This window comes from Ananas comosus, linkage group 7 (genome assembly GCF_001540865.1).
Source record: "Ananas comosus cultivar F153 linkage group 7, ASM154086v1, whole genome shotgun sequence".
Classification (NCBI taxonomy): Eukaryota; Viridiplantae; Streptophyta; class Magnoliopsida; order Poales; family Bromeliaceae; genus Ananas; species Ananas comosus.
The window spans coordinates 2,712,659-2,728,764 of record NC_033627.1 but is presented as its reverse complement, the minus strand read 5'-3'; the positions used below and the strand labels follow the sequence as shown (position 1 = coordinate 2,728,764).

Below are 16,106 nucleotides of genomic sequence, written 5' to 3'. Positions count from 1 at the left end.
ATCAAATATTACCAACTAAACTACTTAGTACGTTTAGCCAAATACCGTCATATTTTTTTATTCTTATTGAATTATTAGGAATCTTAAAAAGATAGCGTGAACCAAACGCATTAGAGTAGTCCTAAGATGACTGACCCTATGGGAAACGGGGCGTCACACTTGATCGTCATTCAAGCTCTATTTAGAAGGTCATGAGGGATTACTAATTAGCCGGTGAGAATATTGAACAATAGATTCCTGTGTGCAGGATTTTCCTCAGCGTATAGATTGATACGGATGCTTCATCATGTAGTGGAGATGCTGATTCAATCATCTGCTTAGTTTGATGAAACCTGCATTGATGAGGGGAAAGAATGATTAAAACAACAAAATGCAGTGGTTCAGAAAAGCATTAGTGGCTTCACAATTTCAATAACCTGGAGTCAGGAGAATGGCGTAGGACAATGACCAACTAAGCAAGCACTGAAACCCTCTTTCAAATTTTCTTTTTTTTCTGTTAAGCAAATGAAGGCACATGACATCTGATGACAATATCAGCGACGCACATTTGGCATAAAACGACAGGTATGCGGAATAAAAGGTATGCGTAGGTATAATGTGTAGGTATAATGTGTGTATGCAAATAAAAACATAATAGTATTTTACATTAAACGGTGAAAATGCGGAAAAAGTTATTACTACTAGTATATGCCAACCTGCTCATGTCGTAAGATTGTGTGTATCAGAGGGCATGCAATAGTATGCGACCGTGCCTTTAGGTTTATTCTGTCCGTGAGGTTGATATGTCATCGCTGTTCAGCGGAGCACTGATGGCACGGCTCTCTTGACCTTGATGCAGGAGATAGAAGAGATATTCAGAACAAGAAATAATGCCTGGACTATCTTGACTGAAGTACATATATACTCGTAAATAAAGATCTCAACGGAAACATTTATCTTGAATAGATCCTCTACACCTAACCTGCAGAGTTAGCAACGATTATCGCCGTTCCAACAACCAATTTTGATTTAATTAGGCCAGCAAAGTCCTCAGGTTCTGCACTATCTTTTCATCCGGACCCAACAGTTAATAGCCTTACGATGCGTAATCACCTCGTGTGATCACCATGGTCCACCAAATTCATGAACTCCCTGTAGGATCTGTTGACATCAAATATGCCTGAAAGAGCAAGAAGCAGAAAAGATACAAAGTTTAAAAGCTTCTGTAAACAAAGGAAACACAAAAAAAAAAAAAAAGAAAAAAGAAAAAAGAAGAAGAAATCTTTTTCAATAGTGAACGAATATCCTAGCCATCCACCCCCTTCAGCTCAATGAAAATATGATGATAAGTTTAACCGACGACGAGCATTCGCCTACCACTGCTCAAATGAACTTAAAAGGACACTTGAGGCCGACACTACAAAGTATTTCTCGATATGCTATGGTTAATCTTTACATGTTGTAATGTTTGTGGTTATTGATTAATGCAATCCTCTCAAGAGGTTTCTGCTTTGAGAAAACTCTATGCCCGATGAAGCACATTTTAATACCTAATGACCTGAGCTTGATCCTTCAATTCATGCTAAGAATTAACTTCAAGCCAGGTCATGAAAATTTTCAGCTTGATCAACCACAGCTTAGAAATATCAAAATGAATACAATCTAATTTTTAGGAACTAGATACATTTTTCAAGCAAATTTGACTTGTACTATTTCATAACCTACTGGCTTAAGCAAATTTGACTTGTACTATCTCACACGAGGTCTTCTGTCTTTTTTAAACTTAAATCAAGCTTGATACCAGAAAATGTTAGTTCAAGTTGACTTATTCAATATTTTCAAGCTGATTGATGCAGGATCAAGCACGGTTAGCTCAAAACTAGGCTTGACACAAGCTCAGATTTGTAGAAGAGATGTCCTTGAATTTAGATCTAGATTCATCTCATATTAAGCCGAACCTGATCACCGAAAGGCTTGATTAAGATTAGCACTACTAAAATGTAGTATATGTTCACATACGATTCACATAAGCTTAAAATTGATACGGTTATGTGCATTACCTGTTCAATCAAATTTCCTGCTTCACCAATAATCTCCACACGAACACCTGCCTAATTCAAAATGGTGAAAACGGTATGCATCTCGCAGAACAATCACTCGTCCAGCAACTCTAGAGACAAATTTCATCCAAGTATGGCAATCATGGCAGACACGAATGTTTTTCATCACTCGAAGAGGCACTTGAGGAGACAAGCTCATCAACCCAAAAGCAACAGCAAGCTTCTCACTGTGAATGCAAGCTGTGGGATCCTTCTGCTCTTGCTCAGCATCGTTCAAAAGGTAATATTTATCTCGCTTATATCCAATTTCAACTACTCTGTTGTTCAGATTCTCCAGATGATCATAAATTTTATCCGCTAAAGGGTGTAAGCGGTCACCGACAAAGAACGCGTGAACCTCATTCTTCACCTCTATCCAGCTTCGCCCTGGCTCTTTTTTAACTCCTCTATCTTTCATCATCTTCCTCACCTGATCCCTACTGTCCCATTTCTTTGTCACTGCATACACATTTGAAAGAAGAACATACGAGGCTGAATCATGTGGCTCCAATTCAAGAAGATACTTAGCCGCAAGCTCTCCAATTTCCGTGTTTTTGTGTACTGTACAAGCACTAAGAAGTGTTCGCCAGACCATAGCATCAGGGTCAATAGGCATTTCCTCTATAAATTTTCTCGCACAATCCAATTGCCCAGCACGGCCAAGAATGTCCACAACGCAAGCATAATGCTCGGGTCTTTGAAGAACTCCATAAACTTCTCTCATGGAGTTGTAGTAGTTTAGACCGTCATCAACTAAACCCACATGGCTACAAGCAGCTAAAACGCCTATGAATGTAACATGATTTGGATTCAACCCCTCATTTGTCATCTGATCAAATAGCTTGAGAGCTTCTAGACCAAACCCATGTTGTGAATAAGCTGTGATCATAGCATTAAATGACACCTCATTCCTCTCAAACATTCCCGAAAACACCACACTAGCATCTTCAATGCTACCACACTTAGCATATAGCGAAACTAAAGCATTTCCGGCTTCGATTTCGGAGCCGTAGCCAGTTTTTATTATTCTGGCGTGTATCTGCTTACCCTGCTTTATGTCCGCGATGTTAGCTGAAGCACTAACAGCGGACCCAAACGTGAATAAATTAGATTTAACGCCTGCTCGATCCATTTTAACAAACACTCTTAAAGCTTCCTCACATAACCCGCTTTGTGCAAACCCTGATATCAACCCGTTCCATGAAATCTCATCTTTAAGAGTGAGAATTTCAAATGCTGAAAGAGCCTCTTCGATCATTCCACATTTGGCATAGAGGTTGATTAGTGAATTGCCAATTGAGATATCAGCTGAGTAACCAGATACACAAGCTTGAGCATGAACTTGAAGTCCCTGTTTGATTGCCTTAATTCCAGCACAAGCACTAATAGCGCTTGCCAATCCAATGTTATCCGGCCTTATACCATGAGCTTGCATATCTCCAAAAGTACGAAGGGCTTCTACGCAAAGCTCCTTTTGTGCATACCCAGCAATCATGGCAGTCCACGAGACCACGTCTTTTTCAGTTTGCCTTTCAAGAATCTCCCTTGCTTTCTCCAATTTTCCACATTTGGAGTACATGTCGATTAATACACTACTAACATAGACATTAAGCTCAAATCCCGTCTTTATTGTCAAGCCATGAACCTGTTCACCGAGAGCAAGCTCTCCAAAATACGTGCACGTTCTTAATACACTTGGGTATGTGTATTGGTTTGCCCGCATACCTTCTACTTGCATTTGGTGGAACAAACCAAAAGATTTTATTAAATCACCCATTTGCCCATAAGCCACTAGCATCACATTCCACAATACGACATTCTCCCTATTGCTCATACCAAACAACTCATCAGCAGCGTCCATGTCAGCACATTTCACGTAAAGATCGAGCAGAGAACCTTCGATTATGTAATCCGAGGAGAGCCCTGTTTTAAACACAAAAGAATGGAGCTGCTTACCCTTTTGCACACCTCCAATAGAGGCGCAAGCTGTGAGAAGGCTTGCTATAGTTACAGAATCAGGTTTCAAGCCCGATAGTCGCATCTCTTCGAAGATCTTAAGGGCACATCCGTTATCTCCATATTGAACATGTCCTGAGATAAGTGAGTTAAAGGTTACTTTATCATGGCATGGCATATCTTTAAATATTTGCTCCGCTAGTCTCAAACTTCCGCACCTTGAATACAAAGTGACGAGAGCATTGCCCACAAAGGTTTCGGCGGAGAACCCCCTCTTGAAAACTTGGGCATGTATCAGCTTTCCTTGATCAAAAAGCTCGGCTTTTGTACAACCACTTAACACACTAGATAGAACATAAGGCGTCGGAACAATACCTGTTCGATGCATCTCACTATAAAGACCAAGAGCTTCTTCTCCGAGCCCATTTTGCGAATAAGCTGATATCATGGCAACCCATGTAACATTATCTTTCAAATATAACTGTCGAAATACCCACCTAGCCGAATCTATGAACCCTTTCTTAGCGTATAAATCGATTAACGGATTACCAACAAGATAGTAACCTCCCAAATTACATCTAATTAGTTTTGCATGAATCTCCAGAACAAGATTCCAATACCTATTGTTTCCGCCGCATGCACGAAGGGCGTTGGCGAAGGCAATGGGCCCGGGGTTTGCATAATCCTTTATCATTCTTGAAAAAAGAGATATAACTTGGCAATACTCCTTCCTCTCGAGAAAACTTGTGATCAAACAATTCCACGACACTACACTCCTACGAGGCATTTCATCGAACACCCTATGTGCGTAACAAGTTTGCCCCAAAACCATACATACACCGACAAGCCGATCGTGAAAGATCGTTTCTTTGCCAAAGCCAAGCTTCAAGATTCTCTCATGGATTCGCTTAGCGTCTATTACCGAACCAGAATCAAAGCAAGCGTCGAGAAACGAAGCGTAGGCGCTGCGCCGATCGAGAAGTGCAGTTCCTCCTTGCTTCGTTCCAAGATTAAAAAAGGCAACTTTTCGGGGCAGTTCCTCGAACGGGTCATCTTCGAATTCTCCATTGGAAGGCTCGGCGAGCGCGCGAGAAGCTGCGGCGTGGCTGCACCGAGCCGCAGGAAACTGGAGTTTGGAGGAGGAAAAGAGAAGCGCGAAGTGAGTTCCGAGAAGTGGGAAACGGGCGGAGAGGCGACGAAGGTGTGCGAGAGCGGTGCCGGAGACGCGAGGCCCGAAAAGAGGAGCTCGCATGGGCATCGATCGATGGGGGTTTAACTCGACCCCCCCAACGGTGATGGGGATGGGAATTTGTATTGTGGGCTTTTTTTTTTTTGCAAATAGCCCCCTTATAATTTTTTTTTTTAAATTGGCCCTGTCAAAAATTTATTTACAAAAATGCCCCTGCACCCGCCACGCAAGCGCCACGTCAGCGCCACGCGGGCCGGGCTGGGCCAGATGGTTAAGTTGAACACGGTGAACCATGACACGGTGAATCATTCACCGTGTCCAATTATTTGTATTGGACACGGTGAATGATACAAATACCTCCAACTTACTCATTGTTAGGGTATTTGTATTGGACACGGTGAACCATTCACCGTGTCCAATACAAAAATTTTGTATTGAACACGGTGAATGATTCACCGTGTTCAACTTAAACACCTGGGCCCGCCCTGCCCGCGTGGCGCTGGCGTGGCAAGGACAGGGCCATTTTTGCAAATAAAATTTGTCAGGGGCTATTTGCAAAAAAAGCCCTTGTATTGTTGATGCATGACTAGAATGGAAAATCCCGCCGCTACTCTGTTTTGCCACATTTATTATTATTATTATTATTATTTCAAAGTAAAAAATTAATGACCTTTTAGATGATTGAGTGGATATAAGATATACCAATAGTATTGCTCATAAAAATAAAGTAAAAGTTTGATTCAAAATAAATAAGTTGGGTTGACCACTCAATGTCCTATAGGTGGGGGACCCCCTAACATTTTTACCATTTCCTTTCCCTTTCTGAAAAAAATTTACTAGGGGGGTTGCTTCACTAGTCACTCTTGAATGAATTGTGGGGATGGCGAGTCGAGCACTACAAGTACATCAAAAGATTCGAATCGAATAGCATTTTTCATATGAAAGAACCTGCAATTACATAAAATTGCATATAAATACCAAAATTGTTTTCTGATATTAAGCTATTAAGATATACAACACTGAAGAATAAGCTGACTAAGCACGTCTTACATGTTACATTCTAATAAAGAATGTAATTTCCATCTCAGGGTCATCATCACAGTTAAATACAAGTAATAAACTGTTGGCGATTGCCGAAGGGGATGAGATTCTTAATAATTCTCTTTGTTGTCTTCATATTCTTTGTTTTCGGCCGTATAAAGCTATTCCGAAGCCTTAAGGTGTTGGTTCTGAAGGCCGAAAAGTAGGTGTGTTGCTGTAATCTTTCACAAATGTTCGAAGGCACCCGTTGATAATCCGAGGGGCTCCGCCATCGCAGAAACGCTTTGCAAGATCAACTGCCTGTAATGAAGTAATGAATATGCACGAATGAGATGACGACGAGAAACTAAAATGGAAGCGCAGTAATTAGGATAATCTACCTCATTAATGACAATTTGGTGCCGCGTTCCTTTGGCTGTTATCTCTGCCATAGCAAGATGAAGAATGCAGAATTCCAATATCCTTGCCGCAGGCTCATCCTGCCAGTGGAATTCACCATGATGTTAAAAAAAGATAAAAAAAAAAGATTAAAAAAAAACCTTAAATTGATATAACTAATAGTACTGTACGCCAACAACAAACTAGGAAGCATAAATCTCAGAAAACAAAAAAGAACTAATAGTGATGCTAGAATAATATCTCTAAAACTAACCGTGGCTAAGCGCGTGATACAGACAAAACAACTGAGAGATGTTAAAAAAAATAACAAAATAAATTAAAATAAATGACACTAATCTTAAGATGTAGAACCTCACAGGGCAGTAAAGGAACACAGGACAAAACAACTGCTTGCATTTTACCGCACTTTAATCATAAGAGGCCGACATGGTGACCATAGACGTGACCACTGAAGTTCACATATCACAACCTTAGCATCAAAAACAACACACAAGTGATAGAATTCTAGGTGGGGGTGGGGGTGGGGGTGGTGGGACTGGGGGAGGAGCAAANGTGGGACTGTGGGAGGGGCAAAGAAAAGGAAAAGAAAAACCAAACCTTCCAATTTTGGGGAGTTATTTTGTTGATAACAAGAACATGCTGATCCCACCCATTAGCAACAGCTTCCAAAATTTCCCTCGCGAAACTGCGAATGGTAAATTATCAAACTTGAATGAGGTCTTATGTTTGACAACAAAGCATGTAGAATACCATATTTACCATAATAATTTTCCTTTTCCTAAAGCAAAATAGATGATGAAAGATTCTTGTTAACCAATTCAAACACAAAATAGGACTACAAGCTAAGAGAAATACCGTAGAACAAATCGATTGTACACCAGCTTTGGCGGAGCTGAAAGAACTTCTGCTTCTGGAAAGCACAAGCAAAAGATAGGTGAATTCCTAATAGTAAATCCGGATAAAATAGCTACAAGCATATATATACTTTATATGTGTGCCCACTACCAACAGAGTAATTCAAGCAGTAAGGCCCTTCACTATAATGTAAAAACGAGTGCTTTACTTGATGCTACTTGCATACAAATGCAGATCAAGATGCCTTTTATTTGTCCTGACATATATAGGTACCAATGCTTTCTTTTGCGATCTGGACTGATTTAAAACAAGTCAACACCATTAGCTCGCCTCTTCAGCATCATTACTTAAAGCTAGAAATGGAAGAAATGCCAACAGAGACAACATACAGAATTTATTGCAACGAGTTTTTCTATTTGGCTAGCTTTTCCCTATCTTCTAGAGAGTAACATGTCTTCTTGTATCGATTCTGTACTTTGTTCAAGTTAGTCTTGACAAAGTGCTTTACGACATGATCCACCAATCAGCTCTAGTAAACACAATTGTGAGAAGACAAAGAGACAAGCTTGCGAACCTTTCTTTTTAACTGAAGAATCCTCAATAATGAGTGCACAAGTCTAACAGAAGGGGAAAACAAGGTTTTAAAAAAAAGGCCGAGGAATTCTCAAAAGATAGAAGGAATGGTTGAAAACAAAGAAAAGAGATCCTGAAATTGTGAATAAGATGCATGCTTTCAAAACTGGCATAACCTATAATCTACAAATGCCACCTAATTGAAAAAGGGAAAGCAGAGGCTTCCAAAAAAGACAGTTAACTTAGTTGTTCCCAAAAAGAACTGCAAAGTCTTAACTAGCTGATATACCATTAGCTGAATCCCTTTCGTTCTGGAGCATCAACTCCTCTGCCTCTTCTTCTGTTCCCACCTCAACTGGTGCCCCTCCAAAACTCATGTGATCGTACTTTAAGAGTGAGGCCTTATCAAAAACAAATCCAGGCTCTGATGACAAAGTACCATGGTATTAATTATACAAACAAACAAATAAAAGACAATGATAAGCAACAAGCCCTTGATCAAATTAAATAGGGAAACCTTCGGACACTCCCTAGTATTATAACCCAATTTACTTTCATACCGATGGTTCAAATTGTAACAGACGCTCCAAGGTCACTCTTCATGCCATCAGCTAAGACTCGCTATTAAAATGCCATAAAATTAAGCATGTAATAACCGCATAAGACCCTAAATCATTGCAAATAAGAAAGATAATTTCAATCATTCATTTACAGCGCTTTTACAGAGACACTTGATCACCCCATGCTCAATTTAGCGGCATTTAATGGCAAGCCCAAAAGGCAACTTGATCAGAAACCTCACGACATTAAAGAATTTCACTTCCGAACCACGCGATGGCAAAAGTAGAATTCAGCTATAAAACATGGGGTTTCTCAATTTTCTTTCAAAGAAAAGCAAATCCTTGATCCAAGATTATCCAAATTAGATAAGAACATATCCATGTAACTAGTCAAAAGCACTAATCAGATAGATAGCTAGAAGTAAACAAACCTCTTCTAGCATTCACTCTCTTGTCGAAAAGCCGAACAGGATCAGTCCCTTCCAAGCACGCCGCATAAGCAATCAACCTACAGTCACAATTATCACAATTATCGCAATCAAAAACCCTAAGAAACCACCCCAACCACAAAACCCCTAGCCCTCTCAAGAGCACACAACTCACAGAGCAAGCTCCCGCGCGGCTCTGGGGCTAGAAAACCTCCCGCTCTTATCGATCCTCTGCTGAACCCCACGCGGCGGCGGCGGCTGCTGCGAGGGTGAAGCTTCCGCCGCGGCTTGTTCTAGGGTTTCCGCGACGGCGAGGGGCGAGGAGAGGCGGAGCGAGCTCCGTGCGGAGGCGACGAGGGTCGTCAATGGCCGAGGTGGGAATCTGAGGCGGAGAGAGGAGGTGGAGGAGGGAGAAGAGGAGGAGGAGGAGGAGGAGGAGGAGGAGGAAGGGGAGGAGAGAATGAAGGGGAAATGGGGTTTCGGGGAGGCGAAGGAGATGGGGGAGGTCACTTCCATAGTTCCCAGAAGCATCGGGGGTTACGATAAGGTTCTACGCCATTGTTGGAGTAGAAATGGGTATTTATAGCTTTACTTCGCGATCTCTTAAGTAGTTGAAGTGGCACAAATAGCCCGGCCCGGTCTGGTCCGGTCCATCCCGGCCCGGCTCGGCCTGCCCAAAATTAATGGGCTTAATAGGCTTAATGGGCTTACTAAGAAAATCTCGGGCTTGCTTCTAGTTTACCGTGAGTAACGAAAAATCCAACGCCGGAAAAATTATGAGCTACGTGACATTTTGATTTTCAAAATTCTTATTTATAATTTTATATTTATTTTTCAAAATTATTGTCAGTCACGTAACATAATTTAATTGACAAAATGTTGCTGTGTTAATAATGCGAAAATGATATAACAACATTATGATTGATAATATAACAATAATTAAGAAAGCACATCATTTTCACATCAGCGATACATTAATATATAGTTAACTAAATAAGATTGTGGTATTTTATTACAATAGTTTACTAAATTCGAGCTAGAAATTATAATAATTTAAAGTTTGAATACCAAAATGGATCACTAATTATAATTTAGCCTAAAATTAATTGTCCAACAATAAATGCTTCATATATAGTTAAAGAGGCCAACTTGTTCCAAATATATTTTAAAAAAAAATCTTAGCAACTGAGTACCCTGCTTCTCACTAATTACTACTAGAACTACTTGTAATTACAAAACATGCGATTCAATTACATCACAATTTTATCTTAAAAATAAATTAACAAGAAAGGAAGAAATGATCGATGGATTAAATTCGGAGTATGATGTAATGACTTAGTCAGCACTGAGAACACAGAGATCTTTTACTCTTACTTCGTCATAAAATGTATCCATCTGAAACTTTATTCACTATAATTCTAAACAATAACAATACAACACAATCTCTCATACAAGTATCTGCCCAAAAAACAAAAACAAAAACAAAAACAAAATCAAATCACCAACCACTAATGCTTGATTTCTACAACTGCTCTAAACTAACTACTGCAACAACAACGCAATCACTAATGATACAAATACTGCGAATAATGGCGCGAGAAATTGAGATGAAGCAGGTGAAACTATCTGTATGGTAAAATTGCAATTGGCCGTCGAGGGGTTCTGCGTCGTCTCCATCGCGAGCCCTTGAAAATAACAGCTCTGATCCTTTTGGTTCTGAACTTGGAAATACATGTTGAAGGCATAAGATGCATTCCCATTTGTATCCAATCCATTACAGGTAGATCCGTAGCCGAGCGAAGTGCAATCCGAAAATGTGCAAGCATAGTTTATGTTATCCCCTAACTTACTTACGTCCTGCGCATTCGCGTTGAATACGCACCAAGTTCGAGGCAAGTATTGCACACCCTTCGCGGGCACGAGCATTTTGTTTTGCCCTTGACCGGAAAGATCCATCGTAAACTTGGGCTGTCCGTCGTACCTTAGAATCCCCCAGTGGCGCTCGAAGTTTCCCGGTTGAATGCTCTTCGCGTCTTCGTCGATTAGGCTAAATAGATAGACTTCTATGTACTGGTTGGGGCGAAGAGGCGTCCCCGTGTTCGAAGCTAGACGCTTTAAAAGACCGTTGTAGAACCTTTGTGCATAGGACGCCTTCGCATTTATGTCACCGTCGGTTGGCCAACCAACCTCACCGACAATTATCGGTAAATTGCCGAGCCCCACCGCTTTTAGAGCGGAGACCAAAGTGTCAAAGTTGGCGTCGAACACGTTGGTGTACGCTATCCCATTATCCATTACGGGGTTGCTCGTCCCGTCGAAGAAGGCGTAGTCGAAAGGAAAGTTCGGGTTGTCGTAAAGGCTTAGGAAAGGGTATATGTTGACGGTGAAGGGCGCGTTGCTTTGGTTGAGAAACACGACGATTTGGGTCATGAGATCATTGATGTTGGAACGGAACCGGCCAGCTGACGGAACGGGGTTGCTAGAAGGGGAGTTGTACACGTCGGCGTTGAGCGGGACGGTGGCCTTTATGGTGTCGCCAACGCCAGCCTCGTTAAGCGCATTCTGGATGTTCTGCAGGGCGGGGAAGGTCACATTCAAGAACGAACCATTGTATGAGGTGAGGAACGGCTCATTTCCAACGGCGACATATCTGCGAAAACAAAGCAAAAAGAACTAATCATTTCATTCACATCTTGGAGAGAATAATTGTAAGCATTTGGCACATTATTCCTAATATCCAGTAAAATCATAGGAACTGATTCACAGTTCTTAGACGTAGTCGATTGCTATTTTGATCTTTTCTTAGGCAGTAACTGCAAATATTTATCTTAGACAACGAATACACAACAAAGAACAAACATGAACCTCTCGACTGCATATTTCCAACTAAATCACCGAAAATGAATTCCGACGTTTGTTCCGAGTAACTTTGCAACAGTACCTTCCACAAGATGAAAACAATATTTGTCGAAAAATGCAAAAGAGTTTCTTACCTTAATGATCTTCGTTTTTTTTTCTCTACTACTTCCCACATTAACAGTGCAACCGACCTATTCAAAAGTTCCTACTTTTTCCCCTTATTCGATTTTACACGAAAAGCACAATCAGATGAAGCTTAGTTACTCAGTAGGATATAATTCTTAATGAGCACTCTGAATTGCAATTTCGCGTAATGTTTACGACCCCCCTCCGACGCTGGAAAAGCTCAAATCTCGTGATTGTCCCTTAAACCCTGTATCATGAGTTGCACATACCACATACAAATCTATTTTCAGAACTGCTAATTGTGTAATTCTTAGTAGAATTCTTTGTACTGATAATTGTAAATGGAATAACCTGCACATAACAAGAAATATTCACAAAGCAACATTCGCAAGCGAATTCTATGAAAGCAAGCATACTTGTTAACATTGACGAAACTTAGAGAGTGTTAAAACTAGAATCGAACCAAATCGAACCGAATTGAATCCTCATGGGTCGGAACTCACTTGATGGTTACTCCCCCATCGAAATTGTACCGAGTGACATTCCGGTCGACCCACTGCCTCGCGGTATCGTAATCGGTCATCATGCCGAGCATATTGTTCGGAATCGCAACCATCACCTCGATACCACTCCCAGCCAGGGCACTCATAGTGGAGGCATCAGCATCAAACAGCTTAACATTCTTAATCCCATTGTCCTTCAACAGCTGAACCACAATCTTCGGCGGCAGCGGGTGCGTCGCCATCGTCCCCCAGTTCATTCCGAGGCCTTCGGCCGTCGGCCGCGAAAGCCCGATTGCGAAGAGACATACCAACAATCGGAAAACAGACATTTTTGGCCAAATGAAAGGCTTGTTGGGCTAAAAATGGGAACTTTACAAGGATTGAGGGGAGAATATGTAGGAGAAGAAGCTAATAAGTGTATCAAGAGCCAAGTTTCAAAGAAGCAGCAAAGTATGAAATGAATAGAATATATAGATTGGAGAATAATACTCCTTTGAATTCAACTGGGAAGGAGCAAATTGGATTGAGATTGGCAATTAAAGTGGGCACAATAAAATAAAGGGATTAGTCTAGTGGGGATATATCTTTATCAAGAAGATAAGGACAGAGACAAAGGATAACCCAGATGAGAAAACAATGAGAAAAACCAAGAACCACAAAAAGAACCAACTTTTCCTATAAGAATATAGCCTCAGGATTCACAAACTACTTAGGGTGCGTTTGGTTCGCATTATGAAAGATTACTAGGAATAAAAGATATCCGAGAATCTTATTCCTATTCATCCTATTACTAAGAACGTGGAATTCCTGTGTTTGGTTCGCACGGTAATATTAATTAGCCATGTTATTTAATATTACAAAAAATATACAATTAATTAATTTATTTATTTAATTAATTTTAGATAATATTACCAAAAGTTTCAACATCTTTTTAGAAAAAAGGGAGAGAGAGTATAAGTTAGAGAGAGAGAGCATAATTAAAAAAATAGAAAGAAAAATATAGTCGAAATTAGAGGGAGTGAGAGAGTTGAAATTTTAGAGAGAGAGAGAGAGAGAAAGCTTAGTTTAGAGAGAGAAAAAAAAGTTGAATTTTAGAGAGAAAAATAAGTTTAGAGAGAGATATAAGGTTAGACTGTAAAGAAAAATAATATCAATTAGTCGGCGGGTAGGACGAAAGAAAGAGATTAGACATATTATGATTACCCCAATCCATTAATATGAAGATACCCACCCTCTCTCAAGGGAATGAGATTAGTACTTTGGGGTGAATCTTATTCCCAAGTTAATCCAATATTACCAACTAGATTACTTAGTGCGTTTAGCCAAACACCGTCATATTTTTTTATTCCCATTGGATTACTAGGAATCTTTAAAAGATAGCGTGAATCAAACGCACCCTTAAAGTAATCTTAATATGAGGTGATTCTCAAATTGTGACTGAAAATAATGAGGAATATACCAAATTCAACAGAAGAGCTCAAATATCTTTGTACCATTGCTTTATAAACAAAACACAGTTCAAAAAATCGGATTTTTTTGCCTCTTTTTCGCAGGGGAATGGTACAAAGAAGAAGCAAAGAAGTAAACTCCCCAAAAGCCAACTATGTTGCTGTAAAGGGTATAATCTGAGGTTTTAGCGAACTCATAGCTGAATAAAAAGGAGGAGCTTTTGAGTTTACTTAACCCTTTTCCTCTACAGAGAGAAAATAAAAGAGATCAAAAGGAAAATAAAAAAAAAAAAAAGGAGGTGGAGAGAAAAAGTTTCCACTGGGAGAGGAACAGCACTGGTGGAGCACTCTCCTTAAATAGGTGTACGATAGAAATTTTGGAATTTGCCAGGGTGTTGTTGTAATTTGCAAATGACCTGAGTGGGGCGACGTGGCACGCGTTGCGGGGATCTCAAACCACCTCCATGCCCATGTGCGAGGTGATCGGGTCAAATTACGCTCACTTGTTTTCCCTGGACCTCGTCCATCATATCACCGAAAAACTACCTCATTGGCTCCACGGGGGTGTTTGCAACTCTACTGCAGCAGCTGTAAATACATATCATTTCAAATTCCGCATTTGGTTTGATACGTTGAAATTTAACTGCCGCAATTAAAACTGTATAAGGAGATTCAACTATAATAGTTGAAAAGAATAATTTTAAACAAAAACTAAGCTTACATGATTAAAAAATTTTTAAATAAATAAATAAATAAATAAATATATATATATATATATATATATATATATATATATATATATATATATATATATTAGAGATAATCTTACGAATTGAGCTGGAATACAATCGGTAGCAAACGAACTCCATTGCCATCCATTTGTTTTCAACAATCAGCACCGTTAAAAATGATCTACACCACTTGAAGCATCTAGAAATCAAATTTCATAATTTTTTGATATTGTTCTCTTATCCATCAAGTGAGCGTAAAAATAAACGGATGAAAATGAATATCCTTTAAAAAATAATGATAGAATTTTTATAATCAAGATCGAGAGTATAGATATATAAATAGTTTTAAAAAATTTTTAACAAAAATTTAATTAATTTGAATAGTTTTACACTATTAAATAAGAAAATATCTCATATCTACCGTCGAAATTAAATTTTAAGGACTAATCTATTAAGTAGCGCATAGTTTGAGGACCAAAAATTTAATTTACCCTTTCAAGATCTTCTTAAGAGGATCACGTCCACCCAATAATTTCTCCCAGAGGACGGAGCTGGGCAGATGGAGGGCATTTCCGTAATTTCAAGTAAACCGGATGGCATTGTCGTAAATAATGTAGAGGTTTGGGGGCATTTTGGTAACTTTACCCGTAAAGGCGTGTTTGTCCGCGACTCCGCCATCTGAGATGGTCGGCGCCTCGGCCGCGACAAATCCCCGTCATCCGATGCCCTCGAGCTCGAAAATGATGGGCAAGCCGTTGGGCCGCGAATTTACGAAAATGCCCCTGAGTGGATTCCGATTCGATTTGGGAAAAGAGCTGTAACGACGATTCGCGTGGGGCCCAGCTGAGCCCGCGCCACGTGTTAGGTGTATTTATACGGATAATGCCAAGAATATATATATATATATAAAAGAAATGGTCTCAATCAATATAACGTGGTGATTTTGAAAAATACAAAATTGAACAATTTTAGAATTCGTATTGATTCGTTTGAACTCACGATTTAACCGATAAATTAGTGGACCAGCCTGCTTATCACTAATCATAAATTATTGATCAAATAGTTCAATCGGTCTGTTTTAGACTTTTAATTTTCTTAAAAAAATACAATTATTTATCCTCTTTATTTTTATACTTAAAAATTATAAATTTATTATTTATACTCTCATTTTGACGTCATTGATTCCACTGGTCAAATCATCGGTAGTTGAATTGTGACCCAAAAGTTTTCCGGGTTCGTATTCAGTTCTGAATTTTAGAACATTGAGTTTTGCGCTTTAACAGTTTTGAAATTCGTACATCAATCAATTTTTTTTTTTATAATGTATAACGATAACATTTTGAGAGACCTGTAGCAGTAC

General features: G+C 39.6%; 3 protein-coding genes across 5 annotated transcripts; all 3 read right to left on the bottom strand.

Annotated features, from left to right (window-relative positions):
• On the bottom strand, positions 33–5,866 carry LOC109713424 (pentatricopeptide repeat-containing protein At4g13650). Of its 3 annotated transcripts, none has more exons than XM_020237492.1 (6): positions 5,800–5,866; positions 2,040–5,352; positions 962–1,159; positions 696–828; positions 417–521; positions 33–332 (listed from the first exon to the last, which is right to left on the bottom strand). In XM_020237492.1, the coding sequence occupies exon 2, from the start codon at positions 5,290–5,292 to the stop codon at positions 2,062–2,064; it is 3,231 nt and encodes a 1,076-aa protein (XP_020093081.1). In that variant the 5' UTR covers positions 5,293–5,352; positions 5,800–5,866; the 3' UTR covers positions 33–332; positions 417–521; positions 696–828; positions 962–1,159; positions 2,040–2,061. The 3 variants fall into 3 exon arrangements, with proteins under 3 accessions (XP_020093081.1, XP_020093083.1, XP_020093082.1); XM_020237494.1 differs by having other exon boundaries at positions 417–493; XM_020237493.1 differs by lacking the exon at positions 417–521.
• Positions 6,163–9,635, bottom strand: LOC109713491. Its single transcript, XM_020237601.1, has 7 exons — positions 9,255–9,635; positions 9,083–9,159; positions 8,381–8,515; positions 7,519–7,573; positions 7,261–7,348; positions 6,645–6,743; positions 6,163–6,564 (listed from the first exon to the last, which is right to left on the bottom strand). Exons 1-7 carry the CDS (start codon positions 9,608–9,610, stop codon positions 6,439–6,441), a joined length of 936 nt encoding a protein of 311 aa, XP_020093190.1. The 5' UTR covers positions 9,611–9,635; the 3' UTR covers positions 6,163–6,438.
• On the bottom strand, positions 10,454–13,273 carry LOC109713220 (glucan endo-1,3-beta-glucosidase 8-like). Its single transcript, XM_020237218.1, has 2 exons — positions 12,568–13,273; positions 10,454–11,729 (listed from the first exon to the last, which is right to left on the bottom strand). The coding sequence occupies exons 1-2, from the start codon at positions 12,894–12,896 to the stop codon at positions 10,622–10,624; spliced, it is 1,437 nt and encodes a 478-aa protein (XP_020092807.1). The 5' UTR covers positions 12,897–13,273; the 3' UTR covers positions 10,454–10,621.